Source organism: Oreochromis aureus, linkage group 3 (genome assembly GCF_013358895.1).
Source record: "Oreochromis aureus strain Israel breed Guangdong linkage group 3, ZZ_aureus, whole genome shotgun sequence".
NCBI lineage: Eukaryota > Metazoa > Chordata > Actinopteri > Cichliformes > Cichlidae > Oreochromis > Oreochromis aureus.
In genome coordinates this window covers 9,649,675-9,675,653 of record NC_052944.1, presented here as the reverse complement: position 1 = coordinate 9,675,653, position 25,979 = coordinate 9,649,675, and the positions used below count along the sequence as shown (strand labels likewise).

The window sequence follows — 25,979 nt, the reverse complement described above, 5'->3', positions numbered from 1 at the left end:
ACTCATGTACATATCTATCCTCTTAGCACTTTTAATTCTTATTTTTATGTCTATTTAAGCATTGTATAACATTATGTTTGCACTAAGTACCGCAGCAATTTCCTAATGTTGTAAACCTGCTCAACATTTGGCAATAAAACCCTTTCTGATTCTGATTCTTCAGCTATTGCCTCACGAGTATCAGACATCACATCCTCTTCAGAGGTCAGCGTTTCTATTTCAGCTTTTATCATCTCAAGGTTTTCTGAATCCCTGCTCATGCTGGAGGAGGAAGTGGCAGGTAGTGCAGAATTGACACCAGAGTTACAACCCTGTAAGTTTCGCTTCTTGTTTTCATCGGGAGACCGTGACTTGTCGTCTGACCTTTCTTCATCAACTTCTGTGGGTAGACAGCTCTGATTGGTCGCTCCCTCTCTATGTCCAATAGCACTGCTTCCTGTATAACTTCTAAAGCATATAGTTAGGGCTGGACCAGATGACCCTGAATCCTCCCTTAGTTATGCTGCAATAGACGTAGGCTGCCGGGGATTCCCATGATGCATTGAGTTTTTCCTTTCCAGTCACCTTTCTCACTCACTATGTGTTAATAGACCTCTCTGCATCGAATCATATCTGTTATTAATCTCTGTCTCTCTTCCACAGCATGTCTTTATCCTGTTTTTCTTCTTTCACCCCAACCGGTCGCAGCAGATGGCCCCGCCTCCCTGAGCCTGGTTCTGCCGGAGGTTTCTTCCTGTTAAAGGGAGTTTTTCCTTCCCACTGTCGCCAAAGTGCTTGCTCATAGGGGTCATATGATTGTTGGGTTTTCTCTGTATTTATTATTGTGCTATCTACTGTACAATATAAAGCGCCTTGAGGCGACTTTTGTTGTGATTTGGCGCTATATAAATAAAATTGAATTGAATTGAATTGAATTGAATTGAATTCTGCTGAGCTGAGGAGAGCCTGAACTTTTTAAGGACACTTCCTGCCATGATGAGCCAAGGATATCTGTGCTTTCAGGCTTTTGAGGCATATGCACACTGGATGAATGTGAGCCTCCCTGAGCCTCTGTGTTGAGTGTGCCAGTGGTTGTCCAAAGAGCTGTTATACACGGCCTTCCTCTGTCCATCTCTAGCTCATCTTTAGCATCCCTACAGTGTGTGTTAGTGGTCTCACACAGTGACTTGTGATACTTTTGGAACCTCCTCATTATCTTAGCGAAACCTGCAAGAGTAAAATTTACAGAGGTGTCTTTGACATTTCTGTAGCTATCAGGGATAAAAGACCCCTTGTCTGAATTAAGGAAAGGCTCCACTCGGAGCAGCAGCTTGACTTGGGTGACCAGGTGCATGATCTCAGTGCACAGGCTGTCTTTGTCTTGGGTACCTGCGTGGCAGTAACTGTAAAAACTAGATAAAGCATTTTGACAAGCTTGAACTGCCTGTGCTACAACCTCCAAAGGAGTTCCAAGCCACTTGTGAGTGACAGTGAGGGAATAGGCAGCCTTGAGAACGGTATGAAGCTCCTGCTTGCTGGTTACCAGATCACCCTCTGCTCTGGTTAGAAGGCCAATTGTAAATGCTTCTTGAGCCTGCTGGAGAAATGACTGTCTTTGAGAATCTGGGCACTCCACAGAGAAACTGTATGATAGCAAGCAGGTACCTTGGGTTGTCTAAAAAAAACACAAACAGAGGAACAATTACATAACCACAGGAAAGATTTAGTTTACAATCCTACATTTCTGTGCAAAAGTCTTGAGCCACCCCTCATTTCTTTATACTTTGCTTCCATGCAGCGTGACTTTTTCTTTGGACACCGGCTGCTTTTTCACTCATTTTCAGTGCAGTTCTTGTACCTGACTGTATTCAAGCATTAAGAAGAACCTAACTCAATGCATGTACCAGTATTGTGTCTACACATAACAGAAAAATTAGCACAGAACCAATTTTTTATCTTTAGGCATTTCGTTATTAGCAGTCTGTCACAAAAACACACAATTTGTTCCCATTATTTTGGTTAATTCTGCGAAAAAGGCCAAAGATAACACAGCTCAACAGGCATATATTATTATTTTACTTAGCATATCTTGCCATGGTATGCAATGTGTGATTAAAAAAACTAAGAATCGGAGGAGAAGAGAAAAAGTGTCAGGCCTAAAAAACTATCTACAGTGGATGAACTTTTTGTGAAAGTCTTTTTGTTTGCTCATCAAAAATGGAAATGGAATAGGAATGGGAATAACACACAAACTGCACTGAAAATCAGTGGCAACCAGAGTGACAAATTCAAATGTGAAATATTTGGTTCAAATTGTCATCAATTTGTACAGAGTAGGCCAGGAGAGAGGTACAACATCGAGGGTCTACAGCCATCTGTAAAACATGGTAGAGGCTCTGTCACTGGGGCTGCATTTAAGCCAGTGGTGTTGGGGAGCTTGTCAAAATAATGGAACCCAAACCTCAACATTACTGAAACACTGTAGGGTCAGTGGAACAAAAGCCATCCAGCATCCAAATATGAGCTTTGGAATGTCCTTTTAGAACGCTGAAGAACTGATCCCGAAAACTCCTTAAACAAATTAGAAGAAAGCTGCGTGCAGGCTGTGCTTTCTGTACCGTATTGCCATGTATGTTTCTATGTGTTTAAATAATTCACTGCACATTTTCCTATTTTCATAGTAAAATATAAAGAAATAAGGGGTGGCTTCAGAGTTTTGCGCAGTGCTATACATCCCCAGTAAAGTTGGGTCACTGTATGTAAATATAAGCAAACTCAAAATGCAAGTTGACAAATCATTTAAACCCTCTATTTACCTGAAAATTTCATATCAAGACATAACGAAATGATGATATTTAAAAAAGGTCATTTTAAAAAGTGGGGAGAAAAAGTGGAAACCAATACTGAATGATTGTGATCTTTGAACTATTACACATTAGCAGAAACCACTGTCTGGGTTGAGGAACTATGCATGAAAACCAGGATCCAGAATATCTCTTACCTCTGGGACTGAGGCAAAGGGGAAAACTTTCCTGTGGTCTGATTGACTAATCAAAATTTATATTTCTTTTTTGGAAATCACTGACGTTGCATCCTCTGGGTTAAAAGGAGAGGAACCATCCAGCCTGTCATCTGGACACTATTCAAAGCAATGACATGGCTACACGTGTGAAACTTACATCTCGGTGGTGACCTCATTTATGCTGAACTAAGGCTGTCAGACACCAGATTTTTACTCTGTTATTATCAGTGCTAAAAACCACAATTACAGATTAAGAAGGATTAGTCAAATTCATCTCTAACTTGTGTTTTTTTGGGGGGCAAATGAATTACACTCAAAATGCAAGCGTTGAAAAGTGGAGAATCTCTAAGTAATTATACAAAACCACATAATAATATTTAGTTTTTTTAAATATCATGGTTATCATCAATAAAAGAATACTGAAACATCCTTATATGGACCAATATAATTTTTGGTTTTGGAGCAACACATTGCTATTCAGGAAGGCCTCGCTTATTTCAGAAGGAAAAGGCCAAACCACATTCTTCAGGTATGTCGGCAGCACGGTGCAGCACTGTGGTTGCTTAACTGGCATGCTAAGAGTCCTAAGCGGTCACTAATAGAATCACCTGACACGTTATCCAACATAAAATATGGCAAAGGTGACTCCGGCTTGTTGATCAAGTGAAATGCTTCATCAAGCAACAAAACTGTTTGCCCTCCACGTCAGTTCCCAAACACAGGTAGTGTTGAAAGACAAGCTGATTAACCACAGTAGTTAACATTGCTCAGTTCTAATGTGGTACTGAATTCAAAATCGTTTAAGTGTTTAGTTTTGCAAAAACAAAAACTATCACAGGCTAAATACAGGCTTTATAAATCGTTAAGAAGTTAATTAACATTTTAAAAATTCCTTTTTTTGATGGAGCATTGCATTCAATGGGGTAAGTTGTCTAATGCTGCAGTCACACTAGAGAAAACAGTAGTTGAAGACCACAACACAACCAAAATTATTGCAAACATGTGCCATGGTTTGCAATGAATTTCAACCTTAGTACATAAGTACAGAAATTCATGTTAACCAGAATTTTGCAGTAACTATTAAACATTTAGAGTCCAACCAGAACCTAATGGAAATTCCTCCACAAATAGTGACACAGTTGCTGCAGGATCGCAGATTAACTGCAAAATGACAAAGGCGCTCTGCAACCTTGCCTTTACATAGGAATATCACCAGTATACAACCAGAATACAAGCAGCTGAGTTGAGCCCAGTGTTGCAAAGAAACGTGTCAAGGACAAGTTGCACTTATCAGAGCAGACTGACTCATACTGATTGCAACATTTTGGCTGTTTGTGTTTATAAAGTACACATCAGTTATTTGCAGACCTTGAAAGTGATGTCTGAAAGTGATTGCAGGCAGTCTAATTCTGTTTGCAACTGGAGACAGGTTGCCTCCCACCTGTCAGTCAACAGACTCAAAATAATCAATAAGTCTGCAGGAAGGAAAATTTCAATTTTATCAACAAAACAGCAAACATATTCAGTGCAGGATTGTCTGATAACTACTTGCTTAGACATAAAACTTTTGCTGGACTATGAGGATTCTCTATCACTGCAGGAAATAAAACTTAGTTCAAATTAGGTATGTTGGGGAAGTTTCAGGTATCTGCGTCATTAATCTATGCTGATAAACTAGAACTCTAAAGGTCAATTGCAGGCAAGTAGACAGAGATTATTCAGTAGAAGTAACTTACCACATTGGTCAAAACATACAGTGAAGTATACTGAGTGTATACCACTGCCATCTTAGCTGCTTGGGCTGCTGAGAGAAGACGATGATTTCCATCCCCAAGTAACGTGGACAGAATAAATAACGCAGCCAAAATCTTTTACAAAAACCAACTAATGAATGGAGATATGTCAGGCGGGCTTACAAAATCAATATCTGGATTAGTCCTAAAGGCATGGAAGTCCTCATTGTTCATAGATACCAATATATTAGCCAGTATACCAAGGGAAGTTCCAATACCCTATAAAATAAACAGAGTTGCAGGTCAGAGGTTTATCACAGTGTGTAAACTGGGCCGACTAACATCTAAACCAGGATAGTCAAACATTAAACATAAGGCCTGGGGACCAGAATCAGTGTGTCAAAGACTTCAACCTGGTCCACTGAATGGCTTTGGAAAATGTGAAGGAGGACAAAAATGTTATATTTTAAATGTATTTTCATAGATTTTACAGCTTTTCCTAAAGCCTTCATCATGGCCATTTATTCAACACCAAAGTAAAACAAATACCTGATAAACATTTAAATAACACAATCACTATCTACTTTAGAAATGCAGTATTTTTACAGTGTGTTCTGAGTAAAAATAAAAACAAAGCACATTCTGTCAATTAACAAAGATTTTCCATTTTTTTAATTACAGGAAAGTCTGTCTGATGAGCTAACAGAATCTTTTCTGTAATTTTACACTTTTATTAATACAATTAAAGCACACAGCAGCATTTCTTCATCATGTAGAAGTTACACTTCTTTTGCTGATATTAAAATATCCCAGAGATAAAATGTGTACTTAAACTTCTTTAAGCTGACATAAAGCAGAGTGTCCCACAATGTCAAATGAGTTTGACATCCCTGATTTAAACCTCAACCAACTATGCCAACTATGGCAACCAACTGATAGTATAGTCTGTGGTACCTTTTTGTCAGGTTGAGGAAGCGAGTAGTACCCAACCAAGGAAGCCCATATTAGCTCTGCAGCCTCTAACCACAGGCCTAAAACACAACACAAAGACAATAAAAAATAATCAAAAATAATGAGAATTATCTTTCGCTTCACAAAAGTGATCTTACCCAGCTTTTGCAAAATCGTGCCACGCACTTGAACACTCACAGCCTGCACGAGCACCCGGTCACTTTCAGAGTGGTATATCCAACGACCTGCACATAAAAGAAAAAGGCACATTATTTGTTTACTTTGTGGACTCAGTTTAATCCTCAATAAATGTCCGTGAAGAGGAACAGACAGGAAACTACCTGTCGTCCCGCTGTTGTTAATCAGGCTGCTCAGGATGTACTCTGCCTTCTGCAGTTTTCCTGTGGGGCAGATAATGATTATGTTTGCATTTACCCAGGTCTGCACAAGCCTCACTTAAAATAACCCTTTAATGAAATGTGGCAAAAATAACTAAGGAGTGAGAGTCGTTCATGTGCAATTTCCAGGTTATTACGTCAATCACTATAATTTCTCCAAACAATAATTAGCACTGCTCATCCAACACGTATCAGAGAGGAGTTTATATAGTCGTTTTTATATAGTCGTTAAATTGCTGTTATTTCACTCTCCAAGAACGGCTTTGATTCACAGTTAAAAAAAATAATGTTATTCATATGTGTTTTAGACCATTCACTGTCTGAAAAAAACTGCTTTAGCTCTTTCACCCCTCCCTACATGCCAAACTGATCTGTTGCCCCCTGCAGACAAAAGATTTGAACAGCTGGTGGGTGGAGCTTCTGTGCTCACGGTGTAGCTGAAATTACCATATTAGATATATCCTGCGTCACTGATATCACGCAGAGATGAGAAGACAAAAAAATACTTAGATAGCATCAATCCCAATCTTTCACTGCACTCTACCCGAGTTAAAATAGAGCCTGGCCTGCCGTATGACCAGCTGGGGGGCTATGGGGGTCTCGGGGTAGCGTCTGTGGAGAAGCTTGGCAATCTTCAGCAGGCGGCTTGAATCATCAGTCCAGTAGAGGTAGCGGTCCACTAAGAAGACAACTGCAAGTGCACAATGTGCCTCCTCAGCCCTGATGGAGGCCTTCAGGAGATCCTGGCAGACACAGTAAACACAACATTTGGGAATGTGCTTATGTTTTTATTTACAATGACACCACAGGGTGCCGAGCTGAATAGGTTATTATTTAATTATTACCAGTAGTTGAGACAAGTGCTTGCTGATGAGGTCATTGAGGTTGGTTTTGTCAGTGGCGCTGACAGACTGCTTATACTGCCACTTCTCTGGTGCAAAAGGCCATTTCATGTCCATGGCTTCCTGCAGGAGGGAGGCCAGTTCGGCACACAGCAAGTCTACAGGAAATAAAATCCAGCTGAGCAAACAGTATTGGGCTTAAGATACACTGATGTTTTCAAAATGTATTCACAAAAGAATATCTTTACCTACAGTGACTACATTCCAGCTACACGGGATTACTAGTGCATAAACTGACCTCTTTATTTGAAATTTTGACCATGGTTAATATTAGCATCCACCATTAGAAAAAGTATATACAAAAAAAAAAGCATGAAAGATTCACATCAACGCAACACAAGGAAAAGCTGGATGGATTGCTGTTTAGAAATGTACTGCTGTTTGAACCAATAACAGGAAGTTCCCAAAAGGAAGACTTCGTTTACTTAGACTTAGTTTAAGCTGCTCTGGACAACTTTAGGTCTAAGATTCTAAAATCAGGAGCAAAACATAATTTATATGAAAAATCTAAGTGAAATGGAGCATGTTTTTCTCCCTTGTTTAGCAGTAACATGTAATAGTATGTGTGTGTTCACCCTATAAGATGCAAGACACCACAAAGTGTCAAATTCATGCCATGGAAGCCACAGAGCTGTACAGAGCTTATGCAAGCATAATTCCACCTCACCTTTGATCCTGACCCAAATCTCTGAGTATCTCACATGCTCAAAAAACACTAAACAGCACCATCTTGTGTCTGACCTCTGCAGCTGCAGTAGTTTAGCCGATCTGCCTCAGACACCCCGGTGGACTGGCGACCTGCTGCTTTTGCTGCCCCGAGGCACTCGTCCAGTAAATCTCCCACCTCTCGACTGTCCATTGTGGTAAACAGACGCAGTTAGCTGTTGTCGAAAAGGAAAAAAAAAAAAATCCTTCTCTCTTGGCCTCCTCACCCCTGTTTCTGTAAGAGAGTGATCCAAGAGAGGGAAATTCCATGAAATGACAATACTGTTGAAATATTTTTGAGAAAGAGCGGCTCCACATCCGGCCCGTTTGTAATATTTCAAAACATTAACATTACAATAAAAATGTAAAAAACAAACATACAAATAAATCAACAAAACAGGTAATGAAATTGAACTTGCATAAATGACTTTTAAAAGGGGACTAAATATGGAGTCTTAATGGCCTAATTTGTCAGAACTTTTCAAAAACTCCTAATCTAGTTAATTTTATAGAATTTGCTTATAAAACATAATAATAAATGTATACGGACCTAAGTTTAGTTCAGTAAGAATATTCTGAAATTCTTCAATAATATGTCGGATTTCAAACTATATAAAACATCACTGTGAAAGTTATTTTTGGTTTATGAAATCGAATGTCACCTTTCAGCTGGAAGGAGTATAAAACATACACTATTCACCGAACTACAATTTCATGTTGTGTTGACTCATGCTCAATCATCTGGACGTAATGTTTTCAGTGGGAGAAACGTTTTGTCACTCGTCTAAGCAACTTCTTCAGCCTCTTATATATATATGATATACTTGTACGTATGTTATTTAAATACACCACACACTGCATTTCATCTATTTGAAAAAACCCAACCACAGAAAGTATTTTTGCACTATTCAGTGTAACCTAGCCTACAGCTAATTAGCATACATTCGTAATTAGACACCTCAGTTAAGTGTGGCTAACCTCGAAGTATTTATCGCTTTTCTTTTAATGTAAAATGTAAAAAGTTCTTTTTTTAAACTCACCTATGGTTAGTTCTTGTTCTTTGCGTCTTCCTGGTGGGGCGGAATCATGAAATGCTACTTTCAAAGTTTTCGGAAACATCAAACTTGTACCCCGGAGCGTACGATATTTGTTGCATTATTTAAAGCTTGGTCTGTAAAACCCGAACATGAAGAAAGTCGGTTAGACTTAATATCAAAATACGTGGTATGATTTATTTAACTGATTGTTTTTCTGTTTCTAAGAAGAAAACGAAAAATGATTATTATTTATACCGCTTATTTATAAAATACTGTCTAAAATATTTTTTAAAGATTACTAAAAAATCTTATCTAATAAACAATTTTTTGGTCGCTGCGCTTAAATTACTTCAGCAAAATACTGTATTTTTAGTATTTAATGGTGCCTTTGTTTTTTTCACTTATTCCTGCTCGACCTGAATGCAACGCGTGACGTAATGAAGGGCCAGAGCTGTGATCTATAGCAACAGGTAGCTGGGCTGTAGGAATGTGACTGAAATAAATCATTAAATGAATACATTTATGTATAAATTAATAAATATCCTGAGGGATCTTTGGGAGGACTTTTGACCTTTCGACGCATAAGCAAAAATGCCGCATATTTTTTATATTGTGAAACAAATATATTTATTAGATACATTTAAAATAAAAATAAAAATGATAAAGATGTGATTTTCCCTTCATACCGCTGCACTACTGCCTCTTATTTAGGGTAACCCCCCCACCACCCCAAAATACCCTCCAAAAAACAAAAAAACCCAAAACGACTACATCATATATCATCTGCTAAACAGCACGCACTCACGAGTTTTTTTTTTTCAGGTAACACACGTCCACTTGTAATAAATATGTGATCCCGGCTGATAGGACGCCTCGATCTCTCAGAAAAGCGATCAGATGATGAAAAGCCCCGTGGACAGGCTGTGGCGGTGTTGCAGTGATACTACCAATAGGCGGGACTGTGGCTCTGCAGTGTGTTTGTGAGCTGCACAGCTGGAACACTAGAAGGCTGGCACGCGTTCCAGCTGCGAGCAGATAACTGAGCTCGGCTGCCTCCGCTGCACCAACACGCATCACATCCACAACTTGCTTCGGAGTGCGCCAGTAGAGAACTTGGAGACAGCCGCATGGCCCGTTCGCCGCAGCAGCATTAACCCCCCGAGGTCGGACCCCAGTTGTTTATCATCTGATGACTTCTTGCGGGCTCCCATCTTTGCCGACTCTAACACTCGGTCGCCGAACAGACTTTGTGAGCTCGACAGTGTTACGGTGATGTAACGCTTCCCATCTCAGAGCTCACTCCACAACTGTTGTCACTCCAGCCTCTCCTCTCGGAGCATGGGACGCTTCAAACTCTAAAGGTAAGAAATCTACTACTTACTTGTTATTACAACACTGGTGCCACTTTTTTTCCCCTTCTTAATCTGGAAGGTGGAGCTCAACTATGGCACCTATTTCTTGAAATCTGCCAGCGGGAAACGTTACACGTCCGTTTCTGGTTCTGTTGCAAACCTTTCACAACCTCCATAGGCTGACTAATGCATGAGTGCAAGTGTTACTTCTTTTGCAACAGTGAGATCGCGCATGGGCATGCCCGATTGCACCATCAACAACTGCATTGTCCGTCTGATAATTTCACGTCGATTCATTAAAGGGAGCCACGAGTGCGCTCTCTGCACTTGTGCTGGAAAAAACAAACGAGGTGAACTTAAGGCTGCTAGGCTCAGACTTGCAGCTGCAGATACATCTACCTGTTGAACAGTGTTCAGACAGCGATGGTGCAATTCACAGGGTTCAGTGTGTGACTGACTGTGTGCTTGTGTGTTTGTGCATATCTAGCTTGCAAACAACAAGTGTTGGTGGCTGTGTGTAAGAATGAATGAAGAAATGCATTATCTTTGTGGCTATTAATAGACTCACTATAACCACAATATAAAGCTGAGATGCTCAGAGCTGCAGCTACACTGGCGGTGGTTGGGGTGGGGGTAGAGGGATGCCTATTTCTAAAATCTAAAATCTTTGTCCTGCTTCAGCTGGCATGAGAATAATGGTTAACAGAGGTCTGCTGGCACGCACAGTTACAGCTCAAGATGCAAAAGCTCCAGCTGAGTTCTTCTCTTTAAACCTTATGCATCTTTCAGAGCTAACAGCACAATGAGGTGTCCTTTATATTGCACATGCACTGACTCCCAGGACTACTGGCAGCTCTGCTACTAAACCAATGGATGTAATAATACCAGCATTGAAAGGAATTTACCTCGACTGTAACGCAACACTGTAGGCCACATCCCAGCTGATTGTGATTCAGCAGGCCCGAGTGGTGAGTCAAACGAGTGACAGGTCAGGTGTAGCTTGCTCAGCCTTCAGTCAACCTCTTCATTACTTATTTTCTTATGCAGACTGCAGCTGTCTTAAATGTAATGATTCAAGGTGATTTCGTGCCAATGTGTGCAGAGCAGCAGGGATTAGGAGGCATCTCGGAGTGTTGGACGCTTACTCACACTGTGGCGTCTTCGCCAAGTTCACCCCAGCTTTATCCACCCAGAGCCGTGGTGTCAGAGCCGTGGGATTTCATTTGTAACCTCGAATCCCTACTGATGTGGTTTTGCTGCGTGCGAGAGGCAAAAACAGAGAAGTGACTTCAGTGTTTTCAGTGTGTAGCTCATTTGGCTGGTGCTACACGTTGCTGATGTAGCTCCCGCTGCTATTTTGAATATTGGACAAGCCTGCTTTTGTGCACTTGCTCATCCAGATTAGCAGCTGTTTCAGAGAATGCAAATGAGGCAGACATTCAGCATCAACCATCATGCGTGAGGCTCCCACTTACACACTTCTGTCAGCGACCAACAAATCAATAAAAAAAAAAAAAATAGTCCAAAGTCCATTTTGTCACATGCTGGCTCATTTGATCATCAGTCACCTCAAAGTCACCCATGGTCTCTGTGATCTCATGTACACAAACACTGAAGTGGTGCTTGACTTGAAAGGTAGAGTGCTTTAAAAAGACGGGATTTCAAGGATTAAAGTGCCTCCAAAAAACTGAGTTTAGAAAAAAAACGAGTGGAAGAGATTAAAATAGGAAATCTCTGCATCTCTATTCTTTCGTTCTCTCCTCTGCTGCTGCAGTGCAATTACTTCTGGCCTGCGGAGCAGACACCCTTGATATTTAGCATCACTTCCAGCTGCCTCCTTCCACCTCAACCTGCAGTGCTGTTGCACTTATCAGGAAAGCCAGCTATAATTGGTTGTATTGTAAAAAGCTTTTCTGCTTTATGCCAAAGGACCGACAGCAACAAATTAGGGAGGGAGGGCTGGTGAGTTAAGGAAGGCAAGAACTAAAACAGAATGGGGGGGATAGCAAGGATAAAGGGAAAAAAACCCCAGTGTGCACGAGAGGAAAATCAAGCAGAGAAGAAAATAATTACAGAGAGCAGACAATGAGCAGCAGCTCAGACACGTGCACTGGATATTTGCCATCAACGAGATGGTTGGTCCAGTGCTCTCTGTCTGCCCTCTACCTTCTCGAGTTTGCTTTTTATTAGCTAATCCAATTTAATCCTCCTTAATTACCACCACGGAGGCCGCCTGAATGTTGAAGTCTTTTTTTGAGCTGTTTGTTCGGTGATGCTTTTAACTGATTCAAACACCTGAAAGGAGAATTTAAAGGCACGCGGCGTAGGCAGAGCTGGAATCAGACTTGGTACAACTCCTACTAACTTGGCAGAAGAACAGCAATTCCAAAATTGTGACAACTAGGGATCTAATTGTGAATAGATGTGAACAGGGTTACTTGTAATTATGTATCAGCCTTCACAAACTGATTTGCAAATGGTCTGCAAATAATTAAGCGGTCATCTGGGATATTTTGGTTCCTCTGCTCCCTACTCAACTCTTCAGCTCGCAGCAAAGGCCACGTACTCTGTAAAATCTCAGTTTGTCTGTTTCTCACCTTTAAAGGTATGGCAGGAACACAGGAAAGAGAGGCGGCAGCAGGGGAGAGGGAGACATTCTGTAGGAGGGGAAGGTAGCGGGGGTGGAAAAGTGTCAGACCTGAAGAGCTATAAATCAAGCTGAGGCTTTGAATTCACTCAGATAGGGTGAAAGGCATTTGTGGGCAAATCCAAAGCTGATTACTAGAGAAATTAGCAGGTGGTTACAATATCACAGTTATTTAAGGTTTGGGCTGAGTGGGGTCGCTCTGCCCTGAACAGGTGTTAGGCGTGCCTCAGTTTCAGAAACGGAATCGAAAGTGCCTGTTATCCCACATCTGCTATCACATAGTCTCTACCTTTGTTTTTCCCACTCATTCTGTTTACAGTCTGTAATCTGTCAAGCTTTTTATCTGAATGTACATAATATTTGGTGTGTTATGACTACAGGAAATTGAGGGCTTTGTGGTGTGCTCATGGATGTGTGCTGTTTTAGGGAGGAATACATAAACAGGAACCAGCCAAGGCTGTTAAAAAGCCTGCGGGGGTAAAAAGGAGGGTGGCTGTTTGAATGTGAAACTCCCAGCATTCACAACTAGTTCAAAATGACTGTTGTATAAAACCACTGTGCAGCTCAGTGAGCACATCTCTGACAGGCAGGAGGAAATGAAGCAGATAAACACTGCGAACAGAACAAATTGGCCTCCAGAACTGCAGTTTGTGCCTCATTCTGCAAACCGCAGGCATTTCTTCGAAGATCGGAGTTTGTGAGAATTAAAACATGCAGCATCACTTGGTATGTGGCTCTAACCAGAAGCAGTTTTTCACAGCAGCTGCACAGCTGTGCCTCCTTGTTTCTGAGTCAAGGGTGGAAAACAGCACCTTTGGGCAATATAAGTAGCTGAGATTTATATTGTGAAGGTGAAGCGGCTCAAAAAATGCTTTTCAGTTTTCCTTTGGTTGGTTGATTTCTTATTTGAGTATAACACATTACAACTGACTGTTGGGCAAAGTTTACATTCAAGGCTTTGTGTTGTACAGGATTTATAAGTTTGGGGCAACTGCTCTTTTTGCAACAAGACTTCCTTCTAAAAGTCTATGCAAAACTAACCTTGTCCAGTGACCACCAAACTTTGTCCCAATAGACTCAGTCACTACTTCTAGGTCAAAGTTCATAAAGTTCATATTTCAAATTAAGCTTACTATTAGAGTCAGAAAGGATGGTTATTCAGGATGTGCTTATTGGCTAATGACTTTTCACTTATCAGTAGTGAAAAGATAGTGACAGCAAAAACACCCAGGTTGAGGCTTTTATTTACTAACCAGAGGGTGTTATCATTGTGACTACACCCATGTTTTACATCTTTAGTCCAGGGTTTAACTTTAACCTTAATTGCAGAAAGCCTTAACCACAAACTTATTTTTCTGCTATATTATAGTATGTAACAGCTTGCAGCTACATAGCCTTGAATAAAGATGGACAGTATTGCCTGGCAAACAGTGGATTACATGATTGTGTGTTGCACAAAGGGTAAACACAATCACACAACTAACTGGCTTTAGAGGTCCTCGTCTGTTAAGATAGCTCTTTGGCTTTGTTTTATTCTTTATGCTAAGTAGTTTCTAGTGGTATTTTTCTTACATAAAAGTCTGACAAAAGTGCAAATGTGCCAGTTTTACTCTGTTTAGAAGACTCAGAACTTCTTTGATCAGGGCAAAAGACTAGCCTGGCTGCAGTCAAGGTCATACAATCTGCTAAGTTAAACCCTTGTAAGCTAACTATATGTAGCAATATCCTCATATTAACTGTGGAGACATGCAAATAGAGTCAATTCCTCTTGGCAAATATATGAATCAATGTATTTCCCTTTTAATTTAAAATTTGGCCATTGCAGATGGAACACTTTGCAACAACAGGAAGTGATATCCCTGACTTCAGCAGAACACTAGAACACGAACCCTGGCCGAGGCATGCTCTGAAGTTAATAGACAGTTGGCAGGAATCTCCTGGGTGTTCGCTGTGAAAGACAAACCCAAATGCAGAATTCCATAAAATGATGTATCACATTGGGCCTTTCACACAATACGCCATGTGGCCTCATCTTTCACTCATCACACAGTGAGGGTTTGAAGAGGAAGTTATGTGTGTCAGAGAGATAAATGACAGAGTGAGGAAAAACTCTAGCATATAGAGGAAATATGTGTGAAAAAAATTATTCATAGCACTTACTCAAGCCCACAAGACTGTTTGTAATAAGGTAGCAAAAAAAGAGAAAAGTGTGGACAAACAGTAGAAGTTGCCACATCTCACATACACATAGCAGCACACCCTTCCGGTATTTGTTGTGAAGCAAACTTTCACATCTGGTAAAGGACCCATATTTGAGCAGGAAGCTTGAACACAAAGCAGTGAAAACAATCTGACACAATGATGCATTGTCGCATTTGGGGGTGGGGGGGGTGGCAGGAGGCATACATTATAACAGCACATGAAATCAGCCACGATGCCCTCTCTGTCTCCTGCATTATGTTTTTCATTTGAAGTCATAAATGGGAGATATAAGATATTAATTTGAGCCAGATGTGGAGCAGGATGCGTGACTTTATCTGTTAAAGGACACAACACAACATCCCACGTGGGTAGCTGCTGTCTCCCAGCAGGAAGAAATTTACATATTTTTCTCCTTTTCCCCTCTCTGTTATTTCAAGATTACAAAGAAGTGCTGCTTTTCTCAATCTTTTGAGAAGCATTAGTAGGAGTGCTTCCATTTGCCTATAGAAATTTCCCAGTTGCACTTTAATTTCATATATCTTATTGTGTCTTCTGTCAGTACTAACCCTCTATACTTAATCTCTTTCCTCCTTCGGCCAACAGTATCTTTTTGTGTTTTACTGAGCTGAAGGACACTCTTCCTGCCTCCCAGTCTCTCTCTTTATCACCCATTCAAACATTCCTCCTCTCCTCCCTCTGCTTCAACCCCTTCCCTCCCTAAGGAGCAACTGTAGCTGCTAATCTCAGTTTGCAGCCGGTGCCCCCCCACTGATGTGGCATTCTGCGTGTCCAGGGAAAGGGAAATGTTTCCCTTCCTGCTCTCAGTACCCTACAGTCTCTAAATAGAAGCCTGCCACCAGCTACTCTGAAGAACTATATCTGTCCCATCATGCAACACCCTTACTACAACTGGGGGATGTAGGGCAATAAACAAGGGTGGTGTGTATGAAGAAGCGGTTTTTGTATGCGTATTACAGTCTGTCAAAGACACGAAGATATGATCTCTTATTGTATACATTTTTTTTTAAAGCTAATATCATCAGAAAAGGTTGTCTGCCTGTGCCTGCTGTTATGTTACATTTTACATGGCCGGATTTGTTAGTGGAAATCTAAACGTAATGCTATTACAGTTTCTAGCTGTAACATATGATGAAAGGAAAACTGTCTTAGCATCATTACCCACCAGTAAGTGGCTCACAAAAATGGAAAATGGAACAGCAAAAGTAAAAAGGAGGCAGATAAGAGGAAAAGCCGCGCGGTGACAATAATCAAAGGTTTCATAGGAAATCTGGCCTCTTTTTTTTCTTCTTTAAAAAACAATAGCTATTTAAGTCATTCATAAAGTATGTGACCAGACTATCAAACTATGTTTTACTTTTGTTTTTGCATTTTTTCAATACAATAGTAACATCAATATACAATTATTACACAGTAGCCTCAAATTCAAAGCTCTTATATATTTGCTAAAGTTTTAGTAGAAGAATACTTAACTTATTTATTTCATATACTGAGGTTTATACAAGACTGGCAGCTATAAGCAGCATCAGCATGACAATGTGCTCCATTAATTAATAATGTGTCTGCCATGTTGCCATGTTGTGCTTATATCTGAAGATTCACACCAAACACAACACAGAGCCGAGGTCATCTTTGTGTGTCTGCTTAAAGAAAGTTGTGACAAAAGTTGTAAGCACACAAAATATGGGTCCCAAAATGTACAGTTTGGTGGTAATCCATCCAAACGTACCTGAAAAACCAGAGACTGTCCAATCAGTCTTGCCATGGTATTGACACTTTGAATAAAGAATCAAATTCTGTTAAAATTGTATCTCTTTTCTTATAACTGTTATCCACCAAAACACCAGTCAAACTTGTTTTTCCCAAACACCAAGGAGAGAGGATAGAACTAAATCACTGATTGTGAATTAGCATGTAGCATTTATCAGCATGGAATTGAGTCCATTATGGGAACGTCGATAAGATGATGGACATGATTATTGTCTGTTTGCAACGCCTTATCATCAGTCAGTACTTTAAGACAGGAAAGTCAATAAAGATTTAAGCTCTCGGTTTCCTTCTAATGTCTATAGCTTGAAAAAAATGTGTGCGTTTAGCATAATCTGAGTTCATTTAGAAAGGAAAAAGGCCTAAACACAGTCATAGGTTTATAGATGTGACTGCAATGGACACAAAATATTATTATTATTATTATAAATAATAAATTAAAAATGATGGTTCAAGAGTTTTAGTTTAATTGAGTGAATATTGAATAAAAATGTACTTTAGCTCCTTTTAAGAGTTCTGCTGCTTTAAGAGTTTAAGTCAGCTCATGAACTCTGCATTTGAGCAGCAGAACAGACACGGTCATATTTGAAATATCAGTTTTCACAGACATCCTATAAAACCACTATTTGTTATTATTAGTCATGTTAACCTCATTGTTTTAACTATGTGTATATTTCAGGTACTTTTAAATGTGTAAAACAGGAGAGTCATCAATTATTAAACAGTAGCAACAATAATAAGTCTGCTTTAATTCACTATTATGGGTCAAACTTCAAAAGCATTGGTTTTAAAGTTGAGAATTAGCTGAAAAGCTGCTTGCCTGTTATTGTGTGACCGTGATATTGAAAACGAGAGAGGCAGTAGTCTGAAGGGGGTCTGACTGCGTCTAGCTGGAGGATGTGACCTTTTTCACTGCCCAGTAAACCAGCAGCACACAGCAGATTCTGCATGGCCAGGATTGACCAGGCACCCGTCAACTTCCCTTTATCCCCGCTGAGCCCCATCCACCCCTTAATCTGCCTGATCGATGGCCCCGGGTCCTCGTCACCAGGCAACCAAGGATGACACTAAAGTTCTCGCAGTGTGTGCTTCTTTACAATCAATTCAGCGCTTTGCAGATATCGGGACTGTATTAGAAAGACGCTGTTGGAAAAACACTTAAGGAATGTCCAGAAAAGAAAGGAGGAGGGAACCTGTTTAAGATAAGTCAGTCTTAATTCATATAATAGCTAAGAGAAAATTGCTCTCAAAGCGCTCCTGTCAGCAGGATGATGAATGGTGTATTCACTTTGAATGGGAAGATAGCATCATCATCAAGATGGGCACAGGGTGTTCAGCAGCACCAGACGAGACTCTGCTAAAGCATTGGTGACTCTTTAAAAAACCTCTGCTTCTCTCTTTCTTTTTTTGTTTAGCCCCTGAGAGATGGGCCCCACACAGAAGGAGAAAGTGGTTTTAGGTCCTCATTCAGTTTTGAGGATGGACAGTTCTGTAATAAACACTGAAAATGCAGAAGTGAAACAGAAGCGCACCTTTTTTCACAGGCAAGGCCATCTCAGCTCAAACCTAGATCATCCTCAGCCTTATCTAGTACAGTGAGGAAACAATTGACTTCTAGACAATTTTCATTCTCATTATATTCATGACATGCGAGCAGACGTAACTGCCAATGCAGAGAGCCAATACTGATGGAGTATAGCCTCCTTTTTCTGAGCTAGGCATCACAGGTCTTGGTGTTTGTTTGCTGAGGTTTTAATACTCACATGCAACACTGCTTTACTTCCTGTGGTGACTTTAGCAACCCACCTTGAAACTTTCATATCTATTTACAGCAACACAAAGCCCTTTTTAGTTGTTCGCCATTTATCTTCCCGTTATCTGACCATATTGTATCAGAAGTTTAATCTTGCCTGCTGATCAGCGCTGTGGCTGATTGCTCTAACAATGTGATGATTTAAATTGCGGTTGAGGATTATACTTCTATCTCTTTCTCTACGTTTGCTTCCCCCACCATCCCTGCAGAACGTGGCTGAGACAGCTTGTGAAGCCTGTAATTGAGTGTGTCCACCCACCACGTTGCGGCAGAGACAGTGCAGTGAAAGGCTTCATTGTGTCAGGCACAATGGATACATACACATACACATCACACCCTTCTCACACTCACAGAGCCACCACATTAAAATAAAGTTAGAGCAGTGCACAGTATGTTGTTGGGGACTTTGTTACCTAACTTTGTTACTTGAGCTTAACCTTAGTGTCACTTTTACACTTACAGTGTCATGAAAAAATGTTCACACTTACATGTTTCAGACCACGAACAAATTTTTCTATTAGACAAAGTTAACCAGAGTAAATATAAAATGTTTTTAAAATAATAATTTCATTTAGTTAGGAAAAAAAAGCTATTCAAATCTACCGGGCCCTACGTGAAAAAAAATATTTATCATGAAATTAGTTTCACTAGCCACACCCCGGCCTGATTACAGCCAGACCCTTTTTAATTTAGAAATAATTTCAATTGAATTGATTCGAGTCTGACATAGTAAAATAGGCTAAGAGATATCGGATCATGCCATCACAAAGTCACTGACATCTGTCAGTCTGGGAAGGGTTATAAAACTATTTTGAAGGCTTTGGGAGTTCTGCAAACCATCGTGAGAGCCATTATCCATAAATGGAGAAACCTTGGAGAGCTGATGAACCATCCCAAAATTACTTCAGAACCCAGAACAACAAAAAGAACTGCAGGCCTCACTTGTTTCAGTTTCAGTTAAGGTCAGTGTTCATGATTCAAGGATAAGAAAGAGACTGGGGAAAAACCATCTGACATAAAAATAACACAGCATTTGAATAAAAGAAGATCACAGCAACAGTCAGACACGGTAGTAGTGTGATCGTCCACTGCTGCTTCACGACCTGGAAGACTTGCTGTAATTGAGGGAACCATGAATTTTGATACCAGAAAGTCCTGCAGGAGACTGTCATCAGTTTGCGCCTTGAGGTTCAAGCTCACTTGGATTATGCAGCTGGACAGTGATCCGAAACACATCTGCAAGTCCAGCTCTTAAAGCCTCAAAGAATTCCCAAAAAACAAAACAAACATTTTGGAGAGGCCTGGTCAAAATCTGACTGTCAAAGAATGACCTTCAACAAGCTGTTGATGCTTGAAAACTCTCCAATGAGGGTGAATGAAAGCAATTCTGCAAAGAAGTGGGCCAAAATTCCTCCACAGTGATGTGAAAGACTCCTTGCCAGTTATCGCAAAATCTTGATTGGAGTTCTTGATGCCAAGGATGGTGCAACCAGTTATCAGGCTCAGGGGGCAACTGCTTTTTCACACAGGGCCAGGTAGGTTTGGAGCTTTTTGTCCGGCTGCATTTTATATTAACTTGGGTTATCTTTATTTAATATTATAGTTATCTGTCATGATCTGAAACATTTAAGTCGGACAAATATGAAATAAAGTAAGAAATCAGGAAGGGGGCGAATCCTTTTTTCACTGCACTGTACCGTCAATGTTTTGATCTGGGGCTATATGAATAAAATTTAAACTGAAATTTGAAGAAGATGAAAAGAGAGGGGAGTAATTAATTACCTCAAAATCTTTTATTTGCTCTTCAACTGAAGGTATTTTGTGCTCAGGTGTGTGTATATGTTGTTAAAAGTAACTGGTCATTAAGTTGTTGTTACCATGGTTACTTACAGCCAGACCTTACCAAATCAAGAAAAGCACAGATGCACACTTTTAGCTTGTTTCCCATGAATATGTGACAGAATGAAACGCATGTCAAAATATTTGCTATTGTGTTGTAAATATTCATCACACTGCAGACAGCATGGCAGCATGTCAGGAAAAGATAAATAGTGGTTTCCTGCTGATTGGGCTTGTGGCTTAGTATCTGTCTGATAGAAAGGCCACACACATCAGTGAAAATTGTTTATTGCGCCTGGCTCCAAAGTGCAGTTATAAAGCATAGAATTGGTGTGTAAATGTAAAAACTGATTTTAGTTTGACGAAACAATCAGCCAGTATTATAGATCTGATTCTTTACTGATATAAAACTAGCATTGCCGTAGTCTGAAAACAGTTTATTACCGAAGCAGTCATTTGTACAGCTGGTTAAGATGTAATGCAAATATCTATGTAAACTTCTGGGTAATACAATTTTAAAAGGGTCATATTTTATAACCAATCGTGTAAAAATTGAGCGTCTGTAGTTTAGGAAGTAGAGCTGGTCATCTACCAATGGTGTAAATAATCATTTGACTACTCGCTGCACTGGACTGTATCCTTGGATGTTTTTTAATTGCTTGTCAACATGACTATCTAATGAGCCAACTTGGTCAAGATGACCTGCTGAAGTTGAAAATGAGCATCAGAATGGGGAAGAAAGATGATTTAGGTGAATCTTTGCAAAAAAGAATACAGTGAGTGTACACTTATGTACAGTCTTAATCTGCCAACTCTGAAGAACTGTGAGTGAAGAAAGAATGGCCCCCAAACCTGAAATTGAATATCGACATGCGTGTTTGTGTTGTATGACAGTAAAACAGCTGCTCTGTCATTTTTTGCTTCCTTATTCTTTAAATGCATGCTTTGATCAGATCTTTGTTAAAAATGATTATATCACACACTACACACATGGGTCCAAACACCTATTTTTTGTGCATTTTGCCACCAGTGTATCAAAATGTAAAACATTTTCTATGAGGCTGGTTGGTCAGCAGAAATCTACTATTGTGAATTTGCAGTTTGCAAGATGAATGGCTACAAACTCGCTCATTAAAGAGTTTGGAAGAGACTACAAGAAGTTATTATTTCAGATGTAAATATTAAAACAATTACCAGTCACCATGATAGTTTTGACCCAAAACCTAACTTTCAAAGGTGGTAGTGTGGCTTCTTGTGCCAAAAATTATGGATTCATCTGGAAGGCCTTTTATGTAGTGCTTAATAGAAGTAATCAGCAATTGTCTGGCCAATGAGAAGCAAATGACCAACCACTGGAGCAGCTGCAGCAGTGGGTCATATCTTGGCATTCTAAATGCTAATGGCCCTAATAGAAGTTTGTGTTCTTGGCAACTTTTTGTGACCATGCAGGCTTGTGGGTGAGAATCTACATTGCACTACACTAACTACACAAGCAGCCTTCATGCTCTTCAGCTGAAGGTATTTTGAGCTCAGCTGTGTGTATATGTCTCATGAGGACTTCAAACGGACTATAATCCCTGGCTTCTTGCTATAAAATTGCCTTCTTTTTTTTTGTTTATTCCTTCATCGTTGCCACAAATATGACAAATTTGTAACACAGTGCTTGCTGTTAGGCAATAATGATAGTCACACGAGCCTTCACATAAATAGCTAAGGCTAGTACTGCATTCCAGAAACCTTTGTTTGGAAGTGATGTCCTTCTCGAGTTAGTGGGTTCCAGACAAAGGCAGGAAAAACAGGATTTGTTTTGGTTCTTAGCAAGGTAGAGCCATTTAGGTATCACTAGGAATACAGCATAATAATTATTTTATTATTTTTTTCATTTAAAAAACACAATCATGGATAGAGCCTGACCGGTTTTTCTGTGTACGACTTATTTAGGGCGTCAGAAGGATTGGTGGTGATTAAAAGTTAGCAGTTTTACTACTGTTTACATTCAGTGCCGCCATCTTGGATTGCTAATTAGGGTATGTTGATATTCTGATTATTCATATTCAGTAATGCACTATAGGTGCAGTTAAGACTAGGACCATGTTTGATTGGTCCTGATATCAAGATCCTGCTAAAGTCTGGCCTTAGCAGTGAGGACCAGGCTTGGTAAAGACTGACTGGTGCAGCTGGTTCCTGTAATCTAAAGCCCTAATTCACAAACTCATTTCTCCACACACAACACTAACAAAACTGCAAAAACATCGAACTGTTAACCCCGAAAACTGGGTCACTTAAAAGGTGCTTCTATAAGTAGAATGAGTTCATTGCAGACTTTGCACTTTGACACCATGAATGTGTTTTGGTCATACTTAACCATCATATCAGATGACACTGTCCCAATTAACTTACTGACAACGCCATCATCCTTACCCTAGATGTAATGCAAACAGTCAATGAATGTGCGACTCTGCACTGCTGAACAGGATATAGAAGAACTAACCACACAGCTATTTTAAGTGTGCTGCAGTAGCCAGAGTAAGTTTTGCTTCCCCTGTGTTTACTTCATAATTACTCCCCTCTCTTTTCATCTCCTTTTGTGTTCAGTGAGAGCCAATAGATTCAAACCACAGAAAGGTAAACGAGGGGGAAAACTGAGAGGACAGCTACGATGGAGTCCATATTATCGGAACAGTCTGCCACTGTGGACGAGCTGGTGGAAGCCTGCATCAAAGCCTTTGGTTGGTTATTTAAGTATTATTTCTTTCTATGAATTATTCATCTGTTTGTAAAGTGAGGCAGTAGAATAAAAAACACAAGCACAAATTGTACACGCTAAGGTATCTCCTTAATGACAGGTGACTCTCTTTTTTCCTTATAGATGAGAAGGGCACTTTGAAGGATGCATCCTTGGTCCGCATGTTCCTCATGATGCACCCTTGGTATATCCCTTCAGCTGACCTGGCCAAGAAGCTTGTGCTCAAGTATCCTTCACCTCTGAGTGTTCTTACATCAGTGATAAATGTTATGTTTTTTTTGCTTAGTGTTTTTCTAAGAATGCTGCCTATGAATATATCTTTTTTCACACATAATGCACAGAGCAATGGAAATAGCGCCAGACTTTGTTCCCCTTCTAAATCTGTGAAATCTAAATGAGATTTTTGAAGAAGTTGTTGTAGTGTTGCGAAGAGCAGCTCGGTTGCACCTTGACTTCTGTATCAGATCTCAAGAGGATGGCTGCACCGATGAGCGCCGAACAAAAATATGCCACCTTGTCAAGTAACAAACCATCTTTTCCGACTTCTGCTCGTCTCATTGCCTTTTTCTAAGAGATCTTTGATCTTTCCAAGTGTCATTTCCATTTATCCTTTTATCCTTTCTAGTTTTTTTTCTTCTATGGTCTTCTTCATGTGCTTGAATTAGGTGCTTTGTTTCATCTAATACCAAAACTATAATGCTATTTTAAATTATGAGTTGACCACAGCCCAGTCCTTTCAGTGTATGCCATCACGCTCATCTCTCTCTCTCCCTTTATTCTTTCTTCCAGGTACTGGATTTCTGAGTTTCCCGCAGAGTTCAATCTGAACCCGGAGCTGGCAGACCAGATCAAAGACTATAAAGACCTCTTGACCACCGAGGGCAATGAGAGGCAGAGTCAGCTCATTGACTTGGACAGTGTGTGAGTGAATAGGCTGCTGAATGCTGTGTGTGTTGTTGACAGTTTGAATGAGTGTCCCCATCTGCCGCTGTTTATGTCAGCAAGCCCTTTATTGCCTGTTATTTGAAATTGCTGAGCTGTGCTATGCAGGGCCAGTGACCTGTCCTTTTCTGAGAAATGCCACTTCTATATGGCTCCGCTTTCTTTTATTGCTCCAAGGAAATGAATTTGTGGAGCTGATTTGATTTCTATGTTGGAATATCTTAGAATAAGCAGGGGAATAGCCTTCTAAAAATAACTTCTACAGCAATAGTTGGAGAGTTGTAGTTCAGTCTACAAATATGAGGTTTCTCAGGGCAATGTACTATCATCATTTTCTCATGGTAGTTTTTCCTTTTTTTCCCCAACAGCCCTTAAAGACCAGCTCTAACTTTTGCAGGGGCTATAAAAGTGATCCTTATGTAATTTTTTATGGTGCAGTTCCAAAAGACCTTAAAAGAGACAACTGTGCTTTCTCTCCCCTCTCAGGCCATCATATAAATGGAAGCGGCAGGTGACTCAGCGTGTCCCATCTGTGTCCAAAAAGAGGAAAATGTCCCTGCTGTTTGATCACCTCGACTCCTGTGAACTGGCTGAACACCTGACCTATCTGGAATACAAATCCTTCTGCAAGATCCTGGTCAGTGTGACCATGGCTCTGTTTTTTTTTTACTGTGATGTTTACAGCTCTTAAATTCTCAAGTAACTCTGTGTTTACATGATTCAAGGCTCACTGCAGTTGCTAAGCAATAGTTGTTAAAATCAACTTTAACTGGGCAGTAATTATATTTGGTGACTGGAAATAGTGTTCTCTTTGAGCGCTATTTCAGGAGGCAAAAGAAATGACTGGGTCTGTGCAGAATTAAACGCTTGAGGATTTTTTTTGTTGATAATTTATTCCAGTAGGATGGTGCTCGTGGCACAGTAGGGACAGTGGTAATGGCGTTTCTCTTGTCTTTGTCTTCATGGCTCTGCTAAAATAGAGTTTTGCCCTAAAAGGAAACAAAAAAATCGAATTAATGAGGATCTAACAACGAGTACAGCTGTAATTACACAATATTATTTGTCTGTATTTGACTGATTACAGACAGTTAATATAATAATATAATTTCATAAACCAGGCTTGCTGTTTCCCATAGATTGTATTAGACAGACGTAATGGCGTCATCCAGTGTTTGTGGGGCTAATCGGACTGATGCAGCATTAGATGCTCATGTGATAGGAAGTTGTCAATACCTTAATTGTTTTCTGTCTCATGGCAATTTTAATCCAAATTTGACTTGGACATGCAGCTCTATTAGACACTTGAAACTAACAAATCAGACCATAAATGAATCAGGAAAGTATCTGCTGAGGTTATAAATCCGGTAAGAAGTGGGGTTATGTTCTCAGAGTCTATACTGTATAATATTTTGTTTTGGAAACAGGTGAGTCCCCGCCTGCTTTGACTATTAGAAATAATGCAGACTTACGGTACTTTTCATTTCAGACTGTGTCTGTATTTTGTATCCAGTCTTGTTATTTCATTGTTTAAAGTTCTGTGCTCAGCTAAGCTAACCAACTACATATTCAGGTTTACTGTATGGACATAGGAGAAATGTTGATCTTGTCATGTAATTCTTGACATTTTGCCAGGAAGGTTGTCAAAAACTCTGCTGTATCAGAACTACCTGCTGTGAGCTTTTCAGTAGCTTTTCAAATTACACCTTTAAAGGTGCCTTATTGTTGAACTTCCATAAAACTGGAGGGCATAATAATTAAAACAGTCAGTTAATAGAAAATAATAAAATAGAAAAGAATAGCCCTTTATCGTCATTGTACCTGTACAACAGAATTATGGGTGCTCCACACCAACTGTGCAGGAGTAAAATATAAATAGTAAGACAGCAGAAATAACAAACAGGAGAAATGTATACAGTCAAGAGGAAT

General features: G+C 40.0%; 2 protein-coding genes across 12 annotated transcripts in view; one reads left to right on the top strand and one right to left on the bottom strand.

The window, feature by feature from the left end:
- Positions 1–806: 806 nt before the first annotated feature.
- Positions 807–10,246, bottom strand: LOC116315507 (alpha-protein kinase 1-like). 10 transcript variants are annotated; one of them, XM_039609315.1, is made up of 10 exons: positions 10,109–10,126; positions 8,731–8,861; positions 7,727–7,925; positions 6,929–7,083; positions 6,628–6,826; positions 6,027–6,086; positions 5,844–5,930; positions 5,689–5,765; positions 4,918–5,013; positions 807–1,654 (listed from the first exon to the last, which is right to left on the bottom strand). In XM_039609315.1, the coding sequence occupies exons 3-10, from the start codon at positions 7,842–7,844 to the stop codon at positions 881–883; spliced, it is 1,566 nt and encodes a 521-aa protein (XP_039465249.1). In that variant the 5' UTR covers positions 7,845–7,925; positions 8,731–8,861; positions 10,109–10,126; the 3' UTR covers positions 807–880. The 10 variants fall into 10 exon arrangements, 6 of the variants coding, with proteins under 6 accessions (XP_039465249.1, XP_039465250.1, XP_039465252.1 ...); XM_039609316.1 differs by lacking the exon at positions 8,731–8,861 and having other exon boundaries at positions 10,109–10,246; XM_039609318.1 differs by lacking the exon at positions 4,918–5,013.
- LOC116315508 (RAS guanyl-releasing protein 2-like) overlaps positions 9,747–25,979 on the top strand; it is a 39,509-nt gene continuing 23,276 nt past the window's right edge. Inside the window, exons 1-6 of one of the 2 annotated variants that reach the window (XM_031733831.2) lie at positions 9,747–10,088; positions 22,961–23,094; positions 23,235–23,337; positions 23,576–23,632; positions 23,901–24,032; positions 24,540–24,690. In XM_031733831.2, the coding sequence (XP_031589691.2) occupies positions 23,025–23,094; positions 23,235–23,337; positions 23,576–23,632; positions 23,901–24,032; positions 24,540–24,690 (513 nt within the window). In that variant the 5' untranslated portion in view covers positions 9,747–10,088; positions 22,961–23,024. The remainder of the gene's footprint in view (positions 10,089–22,960; positions 23,095–23,234; positions 23,338–23,575; positions 23,633–23,900; positions 24,033–24,539; positions 24,691–25,979) is intronic. The other variant, XM_031733830.2, reaches the window with a different exon arrangement.